Genomic DNA, 23,067 nt, shown 5'->3' with positions numbered 1-23,067 from the left:
ATGATGTGTGTACAATCTTGCAACTAAATATACTGTACTTCGTCAGAGTTACTTGAAAGTAAGAGACACTTATAAAACATCAGTGACTGAAATGATTGCGATCTGGACCGTGTTAGTGGTGAGTTTTGACTTTGACTGTTTTGTTTCTGTTTTGTTTCTCAAAAAAAAAAACACATATGACCTTTTCTGCTAGAGGTCAAACAGCAGTGTTTTAGAAAGTAAGTGATACAAGAGTGTGGGAGGTGGAAGCAATGAGAAAGACACTTAAGGGTTGTGAAATTGAGAAAAACACAACGTCAGCAGTCGTGTTTAATAAATGTTCAAGTGTGTTTGGACAGACATGAACATTTATTTTTACACTTACTTGTATGTTAAAATCATCCACATTTAAAATATTCTCAAGTCTCAACTTTTTTTCCAGCCACAAAGCTCCATTACTTTTGACACAACTGGAGAATGACTCAAAGAGTTCAACAACATTGTGTCAGTGTTATAGCAGAAAACAAAAAAAGTCCGTACACAGTAGGGAAGTTGTTAAATTGTATCAAAATACTGATCATATTTGTATTGCCATTTTCATTTATTGTGATTCTTGTGCTGCAATTTGACAGTATCAATAGTATAATCAGAATCAATGATTTTCGTTCCCTCCTTAAACCAAAACTGAATGATTAATTGCTTGAGACAATAACCCAGGAGTCATATTTCCAAAATCAATGCACACTGAAAGTCAGTCAGTCTGAAATGTACATCATTTAAATGGGACAGTGGTACAAAACGTGAACAACTGTGTTTCTTTTTAGTTAACTACTACGTTTAGCGGCCCCTGCTGATGATAAATACCTTTACATACTCACTGGCTTGTGATAAACTTCTGAGCCAAAGTGAATAGAGCCTTTCAAAACAGTGCAAAGTAAAATGCTTCAAATGAAATGGATTAAGGGATTTAAAAACCTTTGATTACAGGTAACACTGATAAACAGAACTTCCAACTTCCAACTTTTTGAGGTAAATCTGCAATTTCTAATTTTAGGTGTTTCTGTTTTTACAATCGTCTATAATCATTTTTCCATCTCAAGTAATCTTGCACGTTAAGTCACTCCTTCGTTGAACCTAATGAGGGCCCATGTGTGAAAACCCCTGACGATCAGGGGTTACATGTGATCATTGCCAATGCTTTGTTCACTCACCTTCTTGAGTAGCCGTGTGGAGTCCTCGCTGATCTGCATGAACCTCATGATGACATTGTTGAGGTAGATGTCACTCAGTGTGGCGTGGTCCTTGCTCTCCCTCCTCACCTGGTTCAGCAGCAGGTACCAGCAGTTGACAGGTGACAGCAGATTCTGGTCTTTCCTACATTGACCAGAGAAAAAAGATGTCTCGTGTCACATCAGCCGTACAAGATCGAATCATGTCGTGTTTATTGTGACACGTAAGAATCAGACAAGGGAAAGCATCAGTGATGAGGAGAAATAAATTATCTTTGACACCTCTTAGTACATAAGTCCATGTTTGAAATGCCTGCGTGTGTTTTCTGTGCATTTGGCCTGTATTCACGCCAATGTCTCAGCTTTCAAATCTTGAGACACATCCTCGATAAGCGAGGTGTCTATAGGAACTTCCACCACAGGAGGGCTAAAGAGTTACTAAAGTGGAAGACAGATTTAGAAAGCCTTCCCTTGGTGTTAAATGTCCCACATACAGATGGTTCTATGCATAAAGATGTCCCCATATATTAAAATCACTACACTGTTATGTCAGAAATTCTCTGTATCATTGACATTTCTGGGGCAGAGCTCTTGCAGTGCAGTGAGCCAAGCTGACTTCCTACAGCCCAGGAACAGTGTGCCGCAAGCTTTAAATACATGTCGTGGTATGAAGCTGAGAAGCCATGGATGTATTTTAAGTTAAGCTGAAAAGTAGAATTACGCATGAATTGTGACAGTAGATGACAAACAAGAGAGGGGAGAGAAGTTTAAGAGGAAAGAGAGCAAACGGAGTGCAAAAGAGCTAAAGAGTACAAAAAGAGGGAAGCTTGAGAGCAGTTTCCGGTGCTGTGTGCCGGCTGCTTCCATGCTAACTGTAGGACATTGTCCAGGCCAGAGTGAACTGAGGCCCTGTATTAACACTGGCCTGCAGGCTGACTTCCTCTGGGTTAATCTATAACATTCCTGCTGCCTGCTAAACAGCAACACAAAACTGGAGTGTGTGAGTCTGTGCACCAGAGCACATTTTGGGAAAGGTTTTAAGGTCGGGTCTCGGGTCAAATCTTGCAGGAACCATATGGAGGCTCTCCTCTGCTCTCCACTTACAAAGTTTGTTTGCATAGAGCGACAGCACTTGTCAACACAACAGGTGAAACTCTGCACTCAGCAAGTGACCCAGCCCTGAACTAGCCTTCAGTATTGGCACCACATCTGCTGCGAGGGCAAAAATCAAAGCATTTCTCCAAATGAATAACTGACACAAACATACAGACCATCTGAAATGTTCCCCAGGATTCTGCAAAAACAGGAAGCGAGCTACAGTTGATAAAGGCAGAGCTGAGAGAAACATCCGGGAGACTTTTTTTTTTCTATGACACCAGGAAAACAAGGAATGAAAAAAAAAAAAACTTGATTTAGCTGAAAGCTGAGTGATGTGATGGTGCCATATGCCCAGGCTGCCAGACACGTGCAAGGGAAGCTATGCCAGAGTTATAGCAGCAGGACTGCTGAATAGCATCACACCCACACAACATAGATCCCTTCTGCATTATGTATCTACAGAGTGCAATGTTTCTGTTCCAAAGAACTGCATCTCGGTATGTGTATGTGGTTAGAAATTCATTCACCTCTGCATGTGCTTATGCATAATGCCCAGGTTGCAACTGACATGATTCCATTACACAATTGACCATTTTGTCCAAAGTATCAAAATGATCACCTTTCATTGAACAAAGCAGAAAAACTTCAATCTATGTCAAGACCCGACGTAAATATTCAACATTTCAGTTCGCCACACAACAGATGCTCAAACTGAAGCAGTAAATTGGTCCAAGAATAAATGAAAACCCTTTATTACACAGGGGCCACACGGTGGTGTAGTGGTTAGCACTCTCGCCTTGCAGCGAGAAGACCCAGGTTCGAGCCCCTGTTGGAACAAGGGCCTTTCTGCATGGAGTTTGCATGTTCTCCCCATGTGTGCGTGGGTTCTCTCCGGGTTCTCCGGCTTCCTCCCACAGTCCAAAAACATGCAATGTGGGGATTAGGTGAATTGGACACTCTAAATTGACCGTAGGAGTGAGTGTGAGAGTGAATGGTTGTTTGTCTCTAGCTGTGTGTGGCCCTACGATGGACTGGCGAACTGTCCAGGGTGTCCTCTGGTGTAGGATAAAGCGGTACATGATGACTGACCTTTATTACACATCTGGTGACATCACAAATGTAGTACTTCCCACAAATACAGTTCCTTAAGCACCTAAAAAATTCAAAACTAGAAGCCTGTGATAAAAGGAAGTCAGAACAAGGAAACAAGGGCCGACACAGGTGATGACGACAAAATCACCACTGGGAGTCGCTTACCCAACATAATGGCAGGAAAATCTCTCACTGTCATCATTTCCGCCCTCAGCCGGGGCAGGAACTAAGTCAGACAAACACACACACACACACACAGACAGATAGACAGACGCCCAAGGGGTCAAACCCAGGTATTTAATGGGAAGCTGATATCCAAGGGACGGAGAAAGGTGAAAACAGAATCCATTAATAACTTACTGTTTCCTATGATTATGGGGTGTGTACACACACTTGTACTGTAGCAGGATGCTGAAAATTATGAATAATTACCACTTCAGTATGTAGGCTATTGAAACAGGAGCCCTTTATCTGCAGCAGAGGCAAAAAGAAGTACTCTCACACTGATAACGTCTGCTATTAACAAAGCATAGTGGCCGTCTTGAGGCTGCAATAACTTACATATTCAATGTAGTCATTCAGCGGGTGTTAAAGCAAAGTCCAAAATGAACCAATGCTTTTATGTGACAGGAGAGCAAACATTGATATTTTTAAAAAAACAATTAGCCAGGTCCCGAGCCTACATTTCAAATTTTTTCAATTCAATTTCAATGGCTATTTTCAAATACCAGTGCAGTTAAACTTCGATCAAATGAGTGTTGTTATCACTTTTCTTAAGTTAGGTCTCTCAATAATAATATCTATATTTGACCAACTGAACAGTATACAGCTGCAACACACTTAAAAACACCGACAAAAAGTCCTTTCACTAGAAACTTCATTCTGCATAAAAGCAGCCTATTTCAAGATGCTCCCAGCTGTAGTTTTGGCAACATAAATAATGCAGCAACTCCAACACTCACCATGTCCATGTTTATACTTCACATAATACAGTATACGACTGTGTGCATGCGCATGAGCAGGTGTATGTACGTGCACAAGGCAAAAAGAGCCCTCACTACCTCACAGGCTGCTGCGGATGAACTCCTCCTCCTCACAGGAGGGGGCAGAGAAGCAGTCATGAAGAGTATCAGAAATAATCTGCAACTGTTTAAATGGCAAAGATGGAGATTCTCTGCAGGTAAAATGAACCCACAGAGAACAGAACAGCCGCATTGTTGCCTCTGTTAACTACGCCTATGCAGGGAGCAGCAATACAGATTTATATTCATAGAAGCAGTGCTACAATCACTACTTGGAAACAAGCACAATAATTATGTAATATAAAATGTATTATTTCCCAGTTGTTGATGTGGTGTGGTTGATCATTGTTGTTCTAGCCCCCATTTACCCATGACCAGCACCCACAGTGTTTAAAAATATCCATCTATAATGTCACCAATCTTCTACTGCTGTCAGCACCAATTCTGTCAAATTCAGAACTGCAGTATATACTGCACATACACTGAAACTGGATCCTCTCCCGACAGTGAGAGGCAATATTCCCGCAGGTGGCACACAGTCGGCGCTTTCAGACAACCGTACACTTCATTTCACTCCCGAAGAGGATTATGGACTCAACTCCCACTGTGTCACAACTTTTTTCACAGCATGAAGGAGCCTTTTTCTTTAATGAGAGAACATTTCAAACCTGTATGAAATTGGATATTAGTAATGCAAGGTCAAAATATTTCTCAAAATACAAGCAGAGACCTGCGTTCCAGCACCTGACATGGCCGCGCATAGCAACAAATGCAATATCAGCAGTTTGGATCATGTGTTTGTAGCTTTAACAGCAACATGAGCTGTATGGTGAGAAGTGGGACTGTGGGGGGATTGTGTCAAACTCCACTTGTGTTTTGCCCTCTTGATAAAGTTTCTTTATGGCAGCTGAAGTTAATTATTTTTGTGGCTATATAAAGAAAATTGCCATATTCCACATTAGGGGGAAAAGGGACAAACTAAACACATCATACATGTGTCAAAACAATGCAGTTTCAACTGAGATTGTCTAGACTAATTTCCCCAAAAACTGTCTTTTGAGGACTTCCCAGCTCCAATGTGCTGACCTGTCATGTGACAACTGGCTGAAGACTACACACAGAATTAACACTCATTTTCTTTTACACCGCAGACAAATCTGTCCAATGAAAACAACATGGAGAACACGGAGAAAACAGAAGCCTCACTGTAAGCCTGTTATTTATGAATACAAAAATATAGGCCACATGATTTGAAAGCCCACAGAAGGGTCTTTAATGTTATTCAGACGTCTAGTATTTACTTAAAAAATATGCTCCGAGGCACTTGCCAAATGTTTACCCTGTGAATGAAGTGACCAGACTGTACATCACGTGATGAAAACCACAGAGCACCATACCAGAGTCCCCTCTCCAGTTAGACACATGGGCACCCACAGCTGCTAGAGCCATTGGAGCTTTAGACAGACAGTGGGAGCAATTTGCAGACAGTGAGAACAAATATAGGTTTTATTTTGGTCTCAACCACAAGTTCAAACACTGCAAATGTATGCTTTTACCTCATAGTGTGTAATAAGACCTAAAAGTATGCAGCATGTTTAAGTGTGGATCCTTAACAAAGCTCCAAGTCAACCTCAACACAGCAGACTGAGAATGAGAATTCCCATCCTGAATCTCATAGACTATTACCTGGTTTATGAATGAACCCACATTCAAATTTAAACACAGTGACCACAAACAAACAAAAGCAGTGTGTCCTCACTTGTACTGCTGGTGATCCTTTGTGCTGCGAGTCTTTGCCATGAAGCGTTCGGCCAGTTTCTCCAGGTTTCTGGAGTATTCCATCTCGATCTCTGCCTTTTTCCTGAAGAAGTCCTGGAGGTCCTGCAGCAGCTGGACCCTCATCTCCGTCTGCTGGTCCAGACATTTCTGCTGCTCCACTAATTGGGCCCGGATCTCTGCGGAAGTGCAAACAAAGACGCACAGATCAGGGTAAAGTCAGAAGGTGAAGGGTGAAAATGGGGTTTATACCATTTTCAGATTATGTCAAATCTGTAGAGAGCAGAAAACGGCTGTGGACTGTATCCATCTTTGAAATAAGACTATCTTTGCCGAGATATATATAGCTAATTTCATCAGCATATTGTAGAAAGACAAACACACAAATAGAGCTGGAGTTTCATTATATTCACCGACAGCCAGTACTGAATATTGTGTCTGATAATTATTCCCATTTATTGTGTGTCTCTGAAACCTATTGATTGGTCTAAAAGGGACGATGAATCAGCAAGATGAGCTGCTGGAGTGCAATGTTCACATCACATTAGATGTGTCGTGTTCACATCAGTGCAACCGAACAGAGCAAATGCAGCCTATTATCCTTTAGTTATGGGTCTTCTGAATGCTAGTGGAAATGTGAGGTCAGCGATGCTGGTCCCAGGTGTTTCATTAATGCTGAAAATAACTCAAAGATGAATGGAAACAGATTCCCACCTCAACCAATGTTACAGCATAGAGTACACACACACACGCCTTCATCAATGCCTGTGAGTGCAAACCACAGCCACTTGAAGAAACAAGGGAGTGACAGCGGCTCTCACTGAAACTAGTTTCATGTGCAGGTAAATTACCCTCTGAGGTCTTCTCTGAGGAATCACGCCTGTTAGATTGAATGCAGGTGAGACATGGGTGTTGTCAGGAACCTTGAAAGCACATTACAGTCTCCTCCTTCACCACACAATTGACGAGGTAATGATAATGCAAATAGCTCCATTCAATACTTGGTTATTTAACCGTTTTATTTATTTTTTTATGTAACATTTATTTGCCCAGGTGGGTCCGTTGAGAACCAGTTCTCATTTACAATGACGACCTGGCTCAGTGGCAATATAAAGAAAATAGACTATGAAGACAAAAAGTTAAAACAGGGAATCAACTTTAGCACATGGTAAGATCATGATATGTACAATGTACAGCAAATTCGACTAGAAGCAGGAGAAACGATACTTTTGTGAAGGAGGAAATGGAAATGACCATTTTTCTCTCTCTTTTAGCACAGATGGGTCTGTCATTTTTAGACTTGTCTAGTTTAATTCCCATTTTTGATTGTCTAGATAGTGTCATGAGTGATATAATGTCCCTCATTTGATTGTGAGGTACCACAGTAAGGCCTCATTGTCAAATTTACATAATTTATTAACAAAATGAAAGTAACAACAACCAGTAAATGCCTAAACCCTAGACTAACACAGACCCTCGTATAAGTATGGACATAACTGTGGTTATGTGCGCACACAGGGAACGACCAAGTGCTAAGAAAGACGATCCACTTCTGATGTAGTTTCTTAAACTCCTGAGACCATTAAAAATATTTAATGTTTTGTTTAGGAAATCACTCTGACAATGGATGACAGACCATAATAAAGTACTCTGTGTACTAAGAAATGCACTAAGCAAAATTGATTATATTATGAATCAATTATACAAATATGCAGTGGATGGGAGTGCAACTGAAGGCTGCACGTTCACTGGTATGAATTCATTTGAGTACCAATCAAAGTTTGGAGACTTCCTGCTATTAAATGCATTTGTAGATGAGTAAAAGTAGATGTTGCTCTCTGTGACACAGGAATACTGAACACTGATGACCTAATTAATTAAACATTCGTTTCAATCTGATCCTGGTCAACTACTGTAAATGATTGATTTCTTTTATGAGTCATGGGGCACAGTTAGGATCTCTTCTTATACACACATGAAAGTCAACAACTTACATTTGGGGTTAGTTGTTTTGTTTACATGCAGGAATTGAAATGCTGACATGCTTTAAGTGTTTAACTAAAACATTGTTTGAAAGGCCTTCAGTGACTGTGCCAATACAGCTGTATTTGGTGGAATAATACATCTTAAAACCAATTTTTGACTAAATAACAAATTCTGGACACATAATGTCATTATAAAATTGCCCCATATGAAAACATTTGATGAGAATGTTGTGCAGATGTCCTGTACATTTCCTTCTCTGAGCAAGTTTCATACAGTTCTTCCCAGTGCTAAAGTAGGCCAGTCCTCAATAGAGACTCTGCCACAATTACTGGCTTTCTTGATGTCACAATGTATCACGTTTGCTCCAGGTTAAAAATAGTTTAGAAATGGTCCTGTTCAGTGTATGTCAATCCCTGGCAGGGTGTTTCGGTGTTTGACTAACCACACAAGAGACTGTAATTTAGACAATGACCATTTTTCCTCCTTTGATGACTGTAAGATCTGTTGCTGCTTCCAACTTAAACTTTCCAACGTAATGTGCTTATGGGGCAGTATGTTAATGTGATCTGCTGTAGTCATTGGTTTTTCACATGCAGTTCTTCAAGTTGTTGTCTATGGCCCTAAAGAGAACAACTCTTTCTAAAGAAAAAGGTGATCAAAACATGGGTGAGAGGTGTACTATGAATGAGCACTGATATGCATCCTTGATGCACAATTTAAATGTCCATTCCATCCTTTAACATTAAATCTTTAAGCAGTGTTGATAAATAAGTGAGTGATTTAGATCAAGTGTTTTTTTTTTTTTTTAAACTGTTGATTACTTTCTGCATTTCCAAGTAGCAGCTCCCTCTTTCTGGCACGCACCAGGAAATAAAACACTTCAAGAAGGATGGGACACAAGGGAGGTGTTTTCTGTAATAATAAAGTTTATCACAGCACCTAACATCACAATCACTGTGAACCACCAACCCAATTAATGTGGGAGTTTAGCAACAAATCTAACATTAAGAACACCAGGCCACTGAAAAACCAGGAGACTACCAATGAGCATGAAGACTGGGGCTGGGTAATAAAAGTGACTGCATGAAAATCCACAAGGCCTTTTTTGATCGAGCTTGCAATTGCTTCCATCTCCAAAGGATCTGGGGATTTAAACAAAGCTACCAGGGCACTAACATAAAGGAGCATACTGGTTCATTTAACACAATTACATTCATGACTGCACATGGAAACTCATTAAATCATTCATTTTCCAAGTCAAACATTGGCCAATGAAGCTGAAGTTTCATGGAACTTATTCTAAAAGGTATCCACTCGTCAGGAGAAATTATAAGTCTGACATTGTCATCTTGTGTTTTAGCTAAAGAAAGGTCACTATTTACGTCAAACCAGGGTCATGAGCGAAGCAAATAATTAGTCATTTTAGCCTTTCGTCTGTGCTCTAACTCACAGTTATCTTTAGACTTATTGACATAATGATTGCTTTAGGGTAAATGTAAACTTTGTATTGAACAGAATTATTATTTCATGTTTAGTCAAATAACAGCTTAAATTGTTTAATATGCACCAGGTTTCTGTTTTTATTTACAATAAATTTAGACTAATAAGGCTACAAGAAGTTGTATGCTCCGAATACAACTGAATGCACTGAATGCAGTATATCAATTTCAACTCTGACCAGGTGTCAGCTATAAAGTGCAGTTTTGTAGTCTGCCAACCAAAACAGAGACAAGAAAAAGAAATCTAACAATTACATGTCAGAAAAGTGGAACAGTTTTTTCAAGTTGGATCCACAATTCTGTCCTAGCAAGTGTTGTTCTACTAAAACATTGTGCATTCTTGCTGTTATGAGGTCACCTGTATGACAAACATGTGCAGAGATTTCTATTCCAACAGATTAGAGTGAGGGGAAAGACATCTGTGAGACCTTACAAACTAGAGAACAGAGGAGGGATGAGTGCTCCAGAAGACTGTGTTGAAAAAAAGGAGATACAGAGAGAAGCAACAGTGTAATGTTGCAGAAAAATAATAAAAGTCAGTTACTCCCATTTCTCTTCTGTGCAAGGAAACAGTGTAACAAAGCTCCACACGCTTTCATAACCATATGCAGGTATATACTGACACGCGTACACAAAGAGGCTTGCAGAATTAAAACTATAAAGCTGTCAGCAACAAATCCAGCTGATGAAGGACATCAGTCAGCGGGGCCCAGAATGCATATACGTAATGCCAATATAAACAATGAAAAAGCACGGCTGGGTCTTTGTGGTGATCATTTTGGACCAAGGCCCTTTTGTTTCTGGACTGGAAGTTATCCAATTGCTGCTTTAGATGCTACATCACATAATTCCCATAACCCCATTCCTGGCGACAAATATGTTCAGATTTGCAGGTCAGAAGGACTCCCGATTTGCCAGATAGGCCTGTTCTATTGTCACAGATACTGTCATGTAAGCAGGATGGGTACTGACCCACAATGTTGACCTCCTGAGAGAGAAACTGGACTCCAGTAAAAACAACTCACCCACTGTAAGACAGCCACAGAGATAGGCCTTTCTGACTCTCCTGAATGCAACAATATGTTCTCTCCTGAATGCTCTCAATTAACCTTGCTATAATTCAATCTGCCTAAAGAGCATTGCTATTTTGCTAACAGCAACTATGTACCATAAAATATTATACAATTCAGCTTCAAAAGTTTCTCCTAGTTGATTACAGTGTTCACCACCAGCTATCTGGGACATGCTGTACCACATCAGTCCCCAAGCTGCATTTCCACATGCAGAGTGGCTCATCAGCAGCACCTGAAATAGCAGCCGAGGCCTGGGGATGGACGATACAGGAGGGCACCCAGCCCCACCATCTGCTTCAGATCTAAAGTTTGGGGAGTTGCCTGTGCCTCTTCTACTGCATCCAAGACAGGATAAATACCATCAAAGGTGATTAAGAAACAGCACATCAGTTTTTTAAACGGAGCACAAGCTCTCAATTAAAGATGGAGGGGGGAACACATGCCAGAAACAGCTGACTATCTACAGAATGTCCTCTTGTGACATTTTCAGAGTACTTGGATAATCCAACAAGGCCCCCCTGCCACACTTAATTACAGCATGACAATCAGTCATTTTATTGTCTCTAACATATGGTAAACATTTCTTAAAAAGTAGTTTCATCCAAGCAGTTAAACCGGGAAAAGATGTGCCTACCACGTTGTTCATTTCCAGTGAGCATGAGTCAAGATGCATCGAGTTTTCTGGCACACGGTTTTTGTTTGTTGAGCTGGTCTTCACACATCTTGTTAGCAGCTATACACCTGGGCAAACAGGGAGTCTGCCTTTGTATGTAATCAATGCAATTAATGTTACAAGACAATAAAGATATAAAAATGAACAATGATTCAGGAAAGAATGCTGATATGAATGTGGAAAATATTAAGTCGGACTCATGCCCACGCCAACACATGGTTCAACACTTGTGCCAATAAAGGCCACCAGGCTCCTTTAGTTAGATGTTGCAACCCAGATGTAAAATCCACCACTGTAATCACCTCTTGGCCATGCACCTCCCCTTCTTCCTCTCTCTGCCCTCTCTCTCCACATTGTTAATGACAGGCAGATGAATGGGAACTTAGGCATGCTAGGCCCTGGACCAGACAGAGAGGCACTTGAGGGACTCCTGTGCCAAGCATTGACTAGTACCTTAATGTCGCTGATGAAAGTAGACGATGGCTTTTAAGTAGATGAGTTGCACTGCAAAAGTTATACAAGGTAAAGCAATCAGTCTGAGCTGAATCACCAGAGGAGCTGATAACATACTGTAGCTACTCCTAAAAGATGAACGTGAGTAATGCAAATGTAATAAACCAGGAATTTTCCAGCAAGGCACAGCGCTATGTCAACAAGTGGATGGATTATGTACCCTAGTTTAGTGTATATTTTGGCATTTAACTGTAACACTGCACCAATACGAGGATTCATTAGTACTGACTTTGGTGTGACTTATACCCAAGCACAAATCTATTGAGAGAGAAAAAATATGCGTCACTACAACTGGTTAAACACTAGTTATAGACACTTTCTTTGGATATGTGTGACACGTTACAAGTGGAATTTGTATAATGCGAATGACCAATGGCCTACTTCAAATAAAAGCCTGTTATCTTCTGGCAGTGATGTAAATAAAGGCACTGGTCGCTATTTGTGAAAAGATGGTATGTTGGTCATAAAAAGATCCTAGTATGGATCTGTGATGCTGAGTGCCATATCTCATGGGTGAATTATCTCAGTAATTGCATCCCCACCTACAGTGGATTTTAAACTCAAGAGTGGGGATAGTTTTTCTATTTGACTTCCTGACTCATTAGGGCCAATAAATGATGACCCACAGAGCAGTGTGCACTGACTTAAAGCTTAAGAGCTCACATGGCGTGCTTGTGGTGGATGACTTGTGTAATGTCTTCATTACGTTGGTGGGGTGAGTAAGACATTCATCATGTGCTTGGTATGTCAGACATTGTCGGACCTCTGCCTTACATCTGGGCATAACAGCTAGAGCGTGTCACTGGTTCCTGTATTTGTTATCTCATATTACCTCATCGTTAAGACTGTACTTGTTATTATACTATAATATTTGTTACACCTGCCCTGACCACAATAAAGCGAAAAAAGTCTTGATTGAAAATAAAGCTGTCAAAGACAGTAATTACTGAACACCGATCATGTCAGTCCTACAAATATTACAGTTCTGCAAAGTGGACAAATTTCTCTACAATCACCTGCAGCACAGCCAAACAACATACTGCTAGCTTTGCTAAAGCGTTTTATCTTGAGAATTTGCAGAAGTGGCAAAGTGGGGTCCATTACAGCATCTGATTGACACGTTAGCAGCGTCCAAAACCACAAAGAGGCTTCCAATGGGAATACTGCAGGCTACTGTGATCCAGAGAAAGACTGTTCAGAGTGGAAAAGATGGTGGCCCCATAATCCTCTGCTTCTTGCCAATGACATGAGCCGAACCAACTTTCTTGGGCAACTTTCATGATCCAATAGTATGACTCTACTCATGTGAAATGAATTACAAGAGGCCTGTTTTACAGCAACTTATGTGCAGTGGTGGGTTTGTTCACTGGTGCTACATTCATACTGAGCGAATGACGATGAGCAGTTCACATGAACTCCCATTTCCATGGGTCAAAACAAAACAGTTTAATTCCAGGTTTAGATGGGTTGTAAAAGAGGCGATAGATTATTTTACACTAATGATGTACATAATTTTGTCCTGCAAACTTTGAAAGGACTCGTAATGTGGCATGATACATTCCATAGCTTAACCACCACAAAGTAAATGCCAAACCTAAACCTAATTTTGACACAAATCCTGAAAGCAGGTTTTAAAACTAACAGCCCTTTGGACTGGTGAAGATGTCCGGCACAGCACACACAGACATAGACACACCTCCCCAGTACATAGCTTGGGTGACAAAGGTGAAAACAGCCAACATGACATGCCAGCAAGGTCCAGGGGTTCATAATTCTTTGATTGCTGTTCCAATTTTATTCTGATTTGTTAACACATGTGTCACGGCAGCTCAATGTACCGACTGTTCAAATACAAGAAACAGAAATTTGGACGAGTCTGACTAAGAAAATAAACATCTTTGTCAGGGTCGTTGAATGATGTAATATTTAAATATATTATTTCAATAAGTACAATCTCTTTTTATTAGATTCAGCTCTACTGAATTGCACATGAGCCAAAAAAGCCATGGTAACTCCCCTACAGATGAAGCCTACAGTGAGCAGGAGAGATCAATCACAGCTGACATTGTGATGGCCTGTAAGGACGACCATTTTGATCCAAATAAAATAAGAGTGAGCTGCTGAACGCTGGGATAAGTAAGCACACTTTAGAGGCTGGGCTGTTTGTTCAGCTGCTGTTAAACATCTAGACATTCTGTTTGATCTGGACACCAGTCTGATGTGTTTGGTCCGGCTGAAATTTGTGTAGCTGGATGTGTAGTTTGCATATGTGTAGGTCTGCTTCTTTATGTGTGAGCCAATGCTTCTTTTTTGTTTGAACACCACACTAAAATCTTTTGGATGTCAAATTCTCAAATCTGTAGACCTGATATGTGGCTCTTATTTTGTACATGCAGGCCCTTTTCCACTATGGTCCCGGCTCGCCTCAGCACGGCACAGCACGGTTTAGGTTGGTTTTCCACTACAAAAAATACCTACTCAACATGGGCGGAGTCATCACTGCATGAAACTGCGGTGACTTTGTTTACACGCGACAAAACAACACACCCACAAAAGAGTGATTAGTTTTCAGTGTAACTGAATCACTAGAATCAGTTAATTAAAAATATTAAAAATATTTGTTCAGTACTTGTGACGCATGTTGCTTGGAACCTTAAAAAGTACCTGGTACCAGGTACTAGGCCTGTGGAAAAGAAACTTATCTGTGCTGTGCTGAGGCGAGTCGAGCCGGTCGTCAAAGAATTCTGTCAAAACACAGCTGTCGTATCATCTTTCCCTCCATAGTTCTTTATTTTTTTTTATCATCCCACATCTTACAAATGTCTTAGAAAAAGTTCAGAAAAAGTATGCAGAAGCTCAAACTCAGCATGTGGAAACCAAATAACATTTAAATGGATTTGTTTTGGGAATTCAATTATTTGAAATGAATTGAGAGGAACACATTTAGCTGATATTTAATAACACTGGGTCACTACTCTTTTTGTAACTGCTGTGAATCAAAGAAGTAAACAGCTGGCCACATGCAAAGAAGCTAACTGTTATCAAAGACACCTTTTAAGCCCACGGGGTTGAAAGAATTTGACACTCACACATTTCAAGCAGAGTAACCCCCAACAATAAAAAATGTGGAATAGTACGGCTATAGACAAGACGTGGTTACGCCTGTGTGGCTCAGCATCAGAGAAAACAGAATCTGTGAGAAATACATTAATGTCTTTCAGTCTCTTGGCCAGACCTCATCCACTTTTCTTGTTCATCTGTGGACCATACCCAGCTGCTCTGACAAAAGAGAAAGAAAGAAAGAAAGAAAGAAAGAAAGAAAGAAAGAAAGAAAGAAAGAAAGACCTAGAGTATCTAAATACCAGAATACTACTTGTGTTTTTTCCTAATGGAAAACGACACCTCACCTTGCACCTGGCTTGCCTATGTGCTTTTGTTTGGGGATATTAGTGATGGGACAGATAAAGGAGCTAAAGCTCAGATGTCAAGGCAGCTAGTCGCCTTCTCATTATCAACAAAGCTCACCTCAGGCTATAGACTTGGCTGGGCAGGCCTACAGCTCTTACAGTTGGGATGTTTGTTTGGGGTAACAATACTATGAAAATTCTGCGGTCGGACAACTGAAGAGATAAATGCCTGTAAAAAAACAGCGTTGCACGAGAAACATCTGGAACTGAGGTGCACAGGCTTTTCATCTACGAGGATCTTTTCCTCCCCATGCAGTAAACAAGTGGAAACTGTAGTGTGCTGGCTAGGACTTGAATAATACAATCTCTGAAAGACGAACCTAAAGAAAAGGGAGAAGTTATGTGGCCTGCTTGTATGGGTGTTGAGGTGGGGGGTTGTTTCTAAGAAGCTGTGGATAAAGGGCCCCAAGCAGACAGGAAGGAAACATGGAGAACAGCAGAGCATATAAATGAATAAATGCACAATGTGGCTCCTCACAAACACACACACACCTGCATACACTCAAAAACCTAAAAACAGCTTACAAAGGGAAGTGCCCCTGTGACGGAGTACATTGCAGGTATGCAGACAGACTGTCACTGGAGATATATTGACAGGGTTTGATGGTTTAGTCATTGACAAGACCCGTACACTGGGTTCCCCTGTGCATCTCCTGATCTCCCTACACTGCACACTGGGCAGTTTGCTCTAAGCTCTTGTTTAGTCAGTGGCCTCCGATGGCACCAAGCGCTGACCAGGGGCCTCATTTATAAAGCTGTTGTAAGCACAAAAGAACACATTTCTACACAAAGTTTGTTTTTTATACAAAACAAACTTGACGGGAAACGTGCAAGTACTCCATGGAAGCTCTGACTCACAGGAGAGAGGAGAAACTGCGACTTTGATGGCAAATGGAAGGATGATTAACTAGAAACAGTTTAAAACCCTACCACTGTGTAAATATATTCACAATACTGCTCACAACAAGATTCTGAGTCGACAAACGCAGTAGACGTACTTTTAAACAAACAAACACATGCTTGACAGAAACACGCACCTTCATACACACTCAAAAAAAACAAATACAAGCCATTTGTTATCGCAAGACGAAAAATAAAAGCTGTAGTTATTAAGCAATACTTTTGTGTTATTAAATGCCTTCTCAAGAATAATGAAGTAAAGGAGGATAAATTACATTTGCACAGATCCATATTCGTTTGCTTCAGCTGAGAAGGAGTGAATTTTCCATAATTATCATAATATGTTCCTAATGATGTTTTCATGTTTTGGGTGTCATTTAATTCCTGCATTATCAAAGATTATGTGATTGTTAAGAATGTTGTTACAGTTTTTACATCATAATTTATACAAATAAAATGTATCAATATTGTTATTATTATTATTATTATTGTTGTTGTCATCATTGTACAGAGCAGTCCGTCATTTAGGATCAGTTTAATTGCAACACATGAAGCTGTTCCGATTCAAACACACGGGTATGAAGAAAATGTAATGACAGTGCGTAATGATGCAAAATGGCTTAAATGGCACTGCTAGACGACGTGGTAAATGGAAGACATCAGTGGGAGAGAATTGTTTGCAGGACCATCAAGATTTGCTGGGTTATGACATCTATGTCTGTCACCCTGAATCAGCTGTCAACTTAAGTGTTTGTACATCTGCCTCCCTTCACAGTATATAGGCAACATCTCTATTTTAAATGCCTGCTCCTTCGCGTGTCTTCCCACACAGCAACGTGGAGACACCAGAGCTGGGCAGGGACTCCATGGCCTGGAGCCAGCTGAAGCCACTGCCAGTTTGAGATGACAACGTGTTCCCACAGTCGGGACACTGTGGCACCGTTGGGTCAGAGGAAAGTATAGAGGGACAGATGTAGCCTTTGAGGTTCTTGATACAGTTTCAGCTGACAGCTCTCCTCAATAATTTCTACATAATAGCCGAAGCAGAGGAGGGAGAAGCACACCTTGAGGCAGTTTTTCATTCTCCTTCTCATGCTCAAATATTTCAGCTTTCCACATAATGAAAACAAATACCAGCAAAAAGATTGCCCTGTGATTAGCATAATCCATCTTTTTATGAGTCCAATAAAAGATCTGTGGGGAGGTTGTGTACTTCAAAAATATGTTAATGTGGGAACAGGTTCTAACAAACAAACAAAAAAGCTTCTGGTGGTTTGTGCTTTAATCACGCTTCATAGCCTGCATTATCACTGTGTGAAACTGGGGTCTACTCTATAAAGACAATACTTAGCTATGATTTCCATGTCTGGAATGACACAATTTTCAGTTCAGAATCTCTGTGGATGATGTACTCACAGTCACCTGACAGTGTGTAATATAACTGACTATAATGCTGCAATAAATCACATAAAATGCTAAAATAAATGTTCCCCGAGTCAATAAAATGACTGAAAGTACAGCGATCCTAACAAGGCTATACTCGCGAGGCTGTATTATGCATACTCTCAGCTGTATGTATGCCAATATTTAACACACAAATTGGGGATTATGGGAATGTTAATATATTGATATTTGATTGTAACCTAATTAATTTATGAAAAAAATATCTTGTGATGGAAGGAAACTGTAATGGTATCATCAGGATGATTCATCCACTTGGCCTCAATCATGGTTTATTACATTAAGGGAAACAAAACACAAACACTTCCTGTGCTAATCTGACTGAAACCTGACTTTCACAATACATATGAACATTTAGACCAACTAAAAAGGTACTGAATCAAACTTCTCAAAGTCAGACCGTCACACCCAGATAATGCAATTGGGAGTCAAATTACTATTGCATGCATGTACAGGTTCAGTAGGACCAGAGTTGGACTCAAACTGGCCTGGGGGCTCTGTGCATGCACCACTGCTCCCAACCCCCAGTTTAACTCTGAAATAATAGAAGAAGCCGGTGCAGAAGAGAACAAGATAACAAATAATCGTAATAATAACAGTAAAAATACAGACCAGTACATTTGTTTAACTGATGAGGAGTGCAATTATAGGCTCTGTCAGCTTAAAGATTTGAATAGTTTGTAACTTGGTAGGAAGAGTCGGAATGGTGCTAGACATGCTAACAACGAGCCGCCAGCTAAACCACAAATCACTTAATACAAACAAACTGAAAATGCAGCCGAGGTGGACACACTTCATTCAATAAATCGATTCCCCGCTAGACGCTAGTAAATACTGCCACAATGACACATGTCCATTGGAATGGTGTGGTCGAGCTACAACCATGGCTCGCCTCAACTGTGCATGGAGATGTACTCAATGGATGTTTAGGTAAAATTTCAGAGCAATCCACTCACAATCGTTTCAGCAGTTTGAAGCTAAACCAAAGTGGTGGACTCACTGGCCATCAACATGCCTGCTGCATGGATTATCAAAAAGGCCAACTCTGAATTGGGACGCACTGCAACTCTAATCCCGTATATTGCATCGGGGTATGTGGAGGACACCACCTCATGAAGAACAGCTTCTTTCCAAAACAGTCATAAGCCAACATGAAGTAGATTAAAAGCCCATCACTGCCAAATACAAATTGTATGTGATTGTTTTCTTATCGTGGGGAGGGAACAGATTCATCTCCAGTGATATGTTGTTGATTCCTACTCATTTCTGTCTGTGGTTGGGTCGGTGATTGATGACACCTTCAGCAGAGCAAACAGCCAGCCAGCACGTGTGTGCCACAGGCAGAAAGGGCAGCGGCCAACCTCAAACTTGCACAGCCGAGAACATCAGAGGGTTGCATAAATACCATGAATTCAAAGCAAAAACCCACATGGGAACCATCAGCTATCCCTTCATCATTTGCACTGTATCCACTAAAGAGCAAAGAAAATATGATTCCCCCCCACCAGTCACGTGTTTCCCTTCTTGTCACTGACCACCCCTCACTGTGCTCCACCCCTTGGCCAGCCACAAAAAACAGCACCTCGCAGGATGTGTGGTTTCTGGTCTTTTGATAGGGTTACGCCAGCAGAGGAGCTGGAAGGACCGCGGAGGAACAGCCCTACTATTCAAGACGAGGCCTCTAATTCCAGAGGCATGGACATGTGCTGCAAGCCCACTGGGGAGACTGAAAAAGCAAGTGCAATTGTGTGAGAGACAGAAATGCTACAAGACTGATAATTAGCTGAAAAACTGTTTTCTATGGACTGAAAAGACCAGACAGTCCAATAAAAGAGTAAGCGCGCTTGAAAATGCCAATGTTCAGTGCGCGACAATTGTGAAAGTCCTTTCTAGACTGAACACAAACGCTTCCATCTGCTACTCTTTGCTCATCTGTAAATCTCAGATCTGCTTTAGCAGGAACCTTTCCGCCTTATTCTATTTATCTCTGACGTCAAACTCGAGTTTTTCAAAATATTTCCCCAAAATTTAATGTATTTTCCACCAAAGAGCCTCTGAAAAAAATGACAAAGATAAATCTCATGAAAAAGACTTTCAAATATGTAATCTGTTCCAGCCACCCGTTCGGATTTTCCAGGAAGAGGTTTAAAGAAAAAAAAGGCTGATTTCAAGGTCAAAAAGGATGGATAAAGGGGTGAATAACTTGTTGCCAAAGCAGCAGCTGGCTGAAACCAAGTTTGTGCTATCATTTACACTGAGAAGCACAAACACATGCCCATTCAGCCTCCTCTAAAAATACTTTTACAAACACCACTGTCTCCACACACAGGCAGTATTGATTATAGGGGTAATGCCTTCAAATTAGACTCCAAGCAGGACACTGCATCCTTGTGTGCTCCAGCTTGTGGGTGTTAATAGGATGTATTTAATGTTTGTTTAGGACTGCGTCATTTTCTTCTATGTCTGTGCATTGAAGTTTGTCATCTTTCCAATTTTTCTAGTGCGAAAAATGGCAGTCCGGCATTAAAAACAAAGACTCATTTATCTGTGCTATTTCAAACATTTAAGTGAAGGAGACGGGGTGAAAACATTGAACAAAAAGCAGAAACTTGCCCCAAAAAATATGCATTTTCCCACCTGATGCACTGGGTTGTGACAGCTAAAACAGCTCCTGGCGATGACTTTAGTCTCATGTAAACAGACACACTTAAGAGACTGCGGAGGCTGAACTCATGCATTCTAATGCTCCTTATTAAACATGGATGATGTCTGAGGGTTAAAGTTTGTCTGTCTGCTCATGTCCATGATAGTTTTCTTGATTTAATTAAAAGGCACGGTTAATAACATATGTTTAATGGCAATTTATATGACAGTATAACAAGTTGTTTTTAGTATAGACATTGGGGAGTATAAAAGCAGAATAATTATAACTCCCCCAGTAATAAAAAAACAAGTTCAACCAAATGTACAATTATCCGCTATTCATTCATATAAATACAAACACCCATCGCTCCTCTCTTATCTGCCACACAAATCACAGTTTTCATTACGTTATCAACAGTGCTGCCAGTGTTAGCGTATTCATATAGGGCTCTAATTCCCTGATGGGAAAATCACCAATAACAGGAAGAAACTCTTAAGTAAGATGTTAAAATATTACATCATAATCAAGGCTAAACATCTCAACACAATTACTAATGTTGTTTGCCAGAGCACTTCCGAGACATTCAAGAAATCTTTTGTTTATTTTTGTACTCAGTATTCTGTCTGGCTTCACAGGCTGAGGATTGAGGGCATAGTAGTTGGGGTCAAAATAGCCACGTGGAGGCATTTCAGCAATGATGCCCATAGCCAAAGCTGGGGTGGAGGATTGGGCAGAGCATTAATGGCAGTTGGTGGATGGTGGGGGTGGGTTGGTCGGCGGTTCTTGAGTTGCAATCAACCACAGTTACAGGTGATGTCAAAAGAAACGCTGGTTGTTGTTTTTTTTTGGTCTCCATCTGATGCAACATTTGTAAGGCCTCAGCTGTACTGCAAGGCATAATAATGAGGCTGTCGTGAAGGAGACAGCCAGCTCACTGCAGTGTAGCAGAGTTTGGTGGTTTAAACCGAGACATGGAAAAATATTTGCTTCACAATCCTACTCCCAAGATCTAACGTAGAGATCCTCACCTGACAAAGGAATCTTGAGATGAGGGAGGGAGAAGAATCAGGCAGGATAATTACATGTTTGTCAGACTGTGAACTACACATTTAAAAACACCACCAGCAGGGCAGGTTTGTGAGGGGGAAAAAAACAAAAACAAAAAACACAACTCACAAATCATGAATGTGTTGATGGATTGTTGTCCTAACTTGATAACAGGTCTACCTTAAACTTGGCTGACGTTTGCATACCACTGGCTTGTCAAAGATAGTTCTCTATCGCACTATTCTTGTCTCAGCCAATCACAGACAAGGACAGGATAACATCATCAAAAAAGTGACAGATTGCCACAGTAAGCGTTCTACAGTTGACCCGCAGACATGAAGCTGAGCTAAACTAATCCTGGTATTGCTGACTATTTTGTGACCTTGTCATTGAATCAATCAACAACTGGACATGTGATATTCTTGAAAGCGTCTTTCCTTTCTTTCATTCTTGACCTGGATGAATTGGAAAAATATCAGTTGGCAACTCTGAGTGAACGTTCGCAAAGTGTGTGAACTCACAGCAACTTCAAAATCTAATCACAAGACAGCACATCATGTAGTGTGGGATGCACAGCGATCATCTGGCTATGGTAGTTGTGAAGTGTGTTCTTGGCTTTAATAGAGACAGTTGTATTTTAAATCACATCCAACTCTTTCGAACCATTCAGCTTTCAGACCAAGCGCCCACACAGCATCCCACATCGTAGCCCGACGTAGCCTGAGGACCAATCAGTCCCCTTGTCACACACTTGCTCACAGCCAGCGGGGACTGATTTTTCACAAGGCATCTGCAGTGAAAGCCAAGCTGTGGGGAATGAGGAAGTCATCAGTGACAACCCCCTACCGCCCTTCCTCGCAGGGTACCAGAGGCCAAAGACAGGCTAACATGAGCAGCTCAAACGCGCACACACACACATAAAAAGGGGGGATCAGGAGGTTTCACAAAGACCTAATTTCCAGATAATTATAGTGGAAGCCAATATGGAGGAAATGACAGAGTTACGTGCTGTTATCTTCTCCAAACTACCCTCGGGGAAGCTTAAGCTGCCAATCCTTCCCACGTCTCTTAGACTCTAAGCACACTCTCTTGGGTGCTGAGATGACATGTCTTCCACTGAAAAAATGTCTTTCAGTACATCTCATTAGATGCTTTTGTCATCTTCCTTGCGGTACACAAACTTGACATGGCAAGACAGGTAGAATCAAACAGCAGCTTTGCCTGCAGGAGGCAACACCACGAAGGTTCTGTCCAGCGCTTCTGGGTGATCACATGTGATGAGAGTTGAGCATGGCCAGAAAATGTAATTGACCTTAGGGCAGCTGCTCAGAGAGCAAGAGCGAGAGACAAAAAGGGAAGAAGAAGAAAAGAACAGACAGATCAGCTTTCACTGCTCTTTGTTTCTCCACACTACAGTGAGCAAGACTGGGGCTTTCTCTTTTTTGTTAGAGAGAGGGGAGAAAGAAGCCACCCTTTCATAATGTACGGGTGTAAGACCACAGGACAGTCAACCATGCATGCACCACACACCTAGCCAGGTTTCCATGCATCACGTCCCTCTGACACGCCATTAACCAGAACAAATCACAGAACCCCAGGGGAGATGGT

At 41.0% G+C, this 23,067-nt stretch overlaps 1 protein-coding gene across 4 annotated transcripts in view; it reads right to left on the bottom strand.

Annotated features, from left to right (window-relative positions):
- srgap1a (SLIT-ROBO Rho GTPase activating protein 1a) overlaps positions 1-23,067 on the bottom strand; it is a 71,136-nt gene that overhangs the window by 39,209 nt on the left and 8,860 nt on the right. For all 4 annotated transcript variants that reach the window (XM_044036404.1, XM_044036405.1, XM_044036406.1 and 1 more), the window contains exons 2-3: positions 6,180-6,375; positions 1,191-1,353 (exon numbers count right to left, since the gene is read on the bottom strand). In XM_044036404.1, the coding sequence (XP_043892339.1) occupies positions 1,191-1,353; positions 6,180-6,375 (359 nt within the window). The remainder of the gene's footprint in view (positions 1-1,190; positions 1,354-6,179; positions 6,376-23,067) is intronic.

This window comes from Solea senegalensis, linkage group LG10 (genome assembly GCF_019176455.1).
Source record: "Solea senegalensis isolate Sse05_10M linkage group LG10, IFAPA_SoseM_1, whole genome shotgun sequence".
Classification (NCBI taxonomy): domain Eukaryota; kingdom Metazoa; phylum Chordata; class Actinopteri; order Pleuronectiformes; family Soleidae; genus Solea; species Solea senegalensis.
Note: the sequence above shows the minus strand (reverse complement) of the source record. Positions and strands in the feature narration are given on the sequence as shown.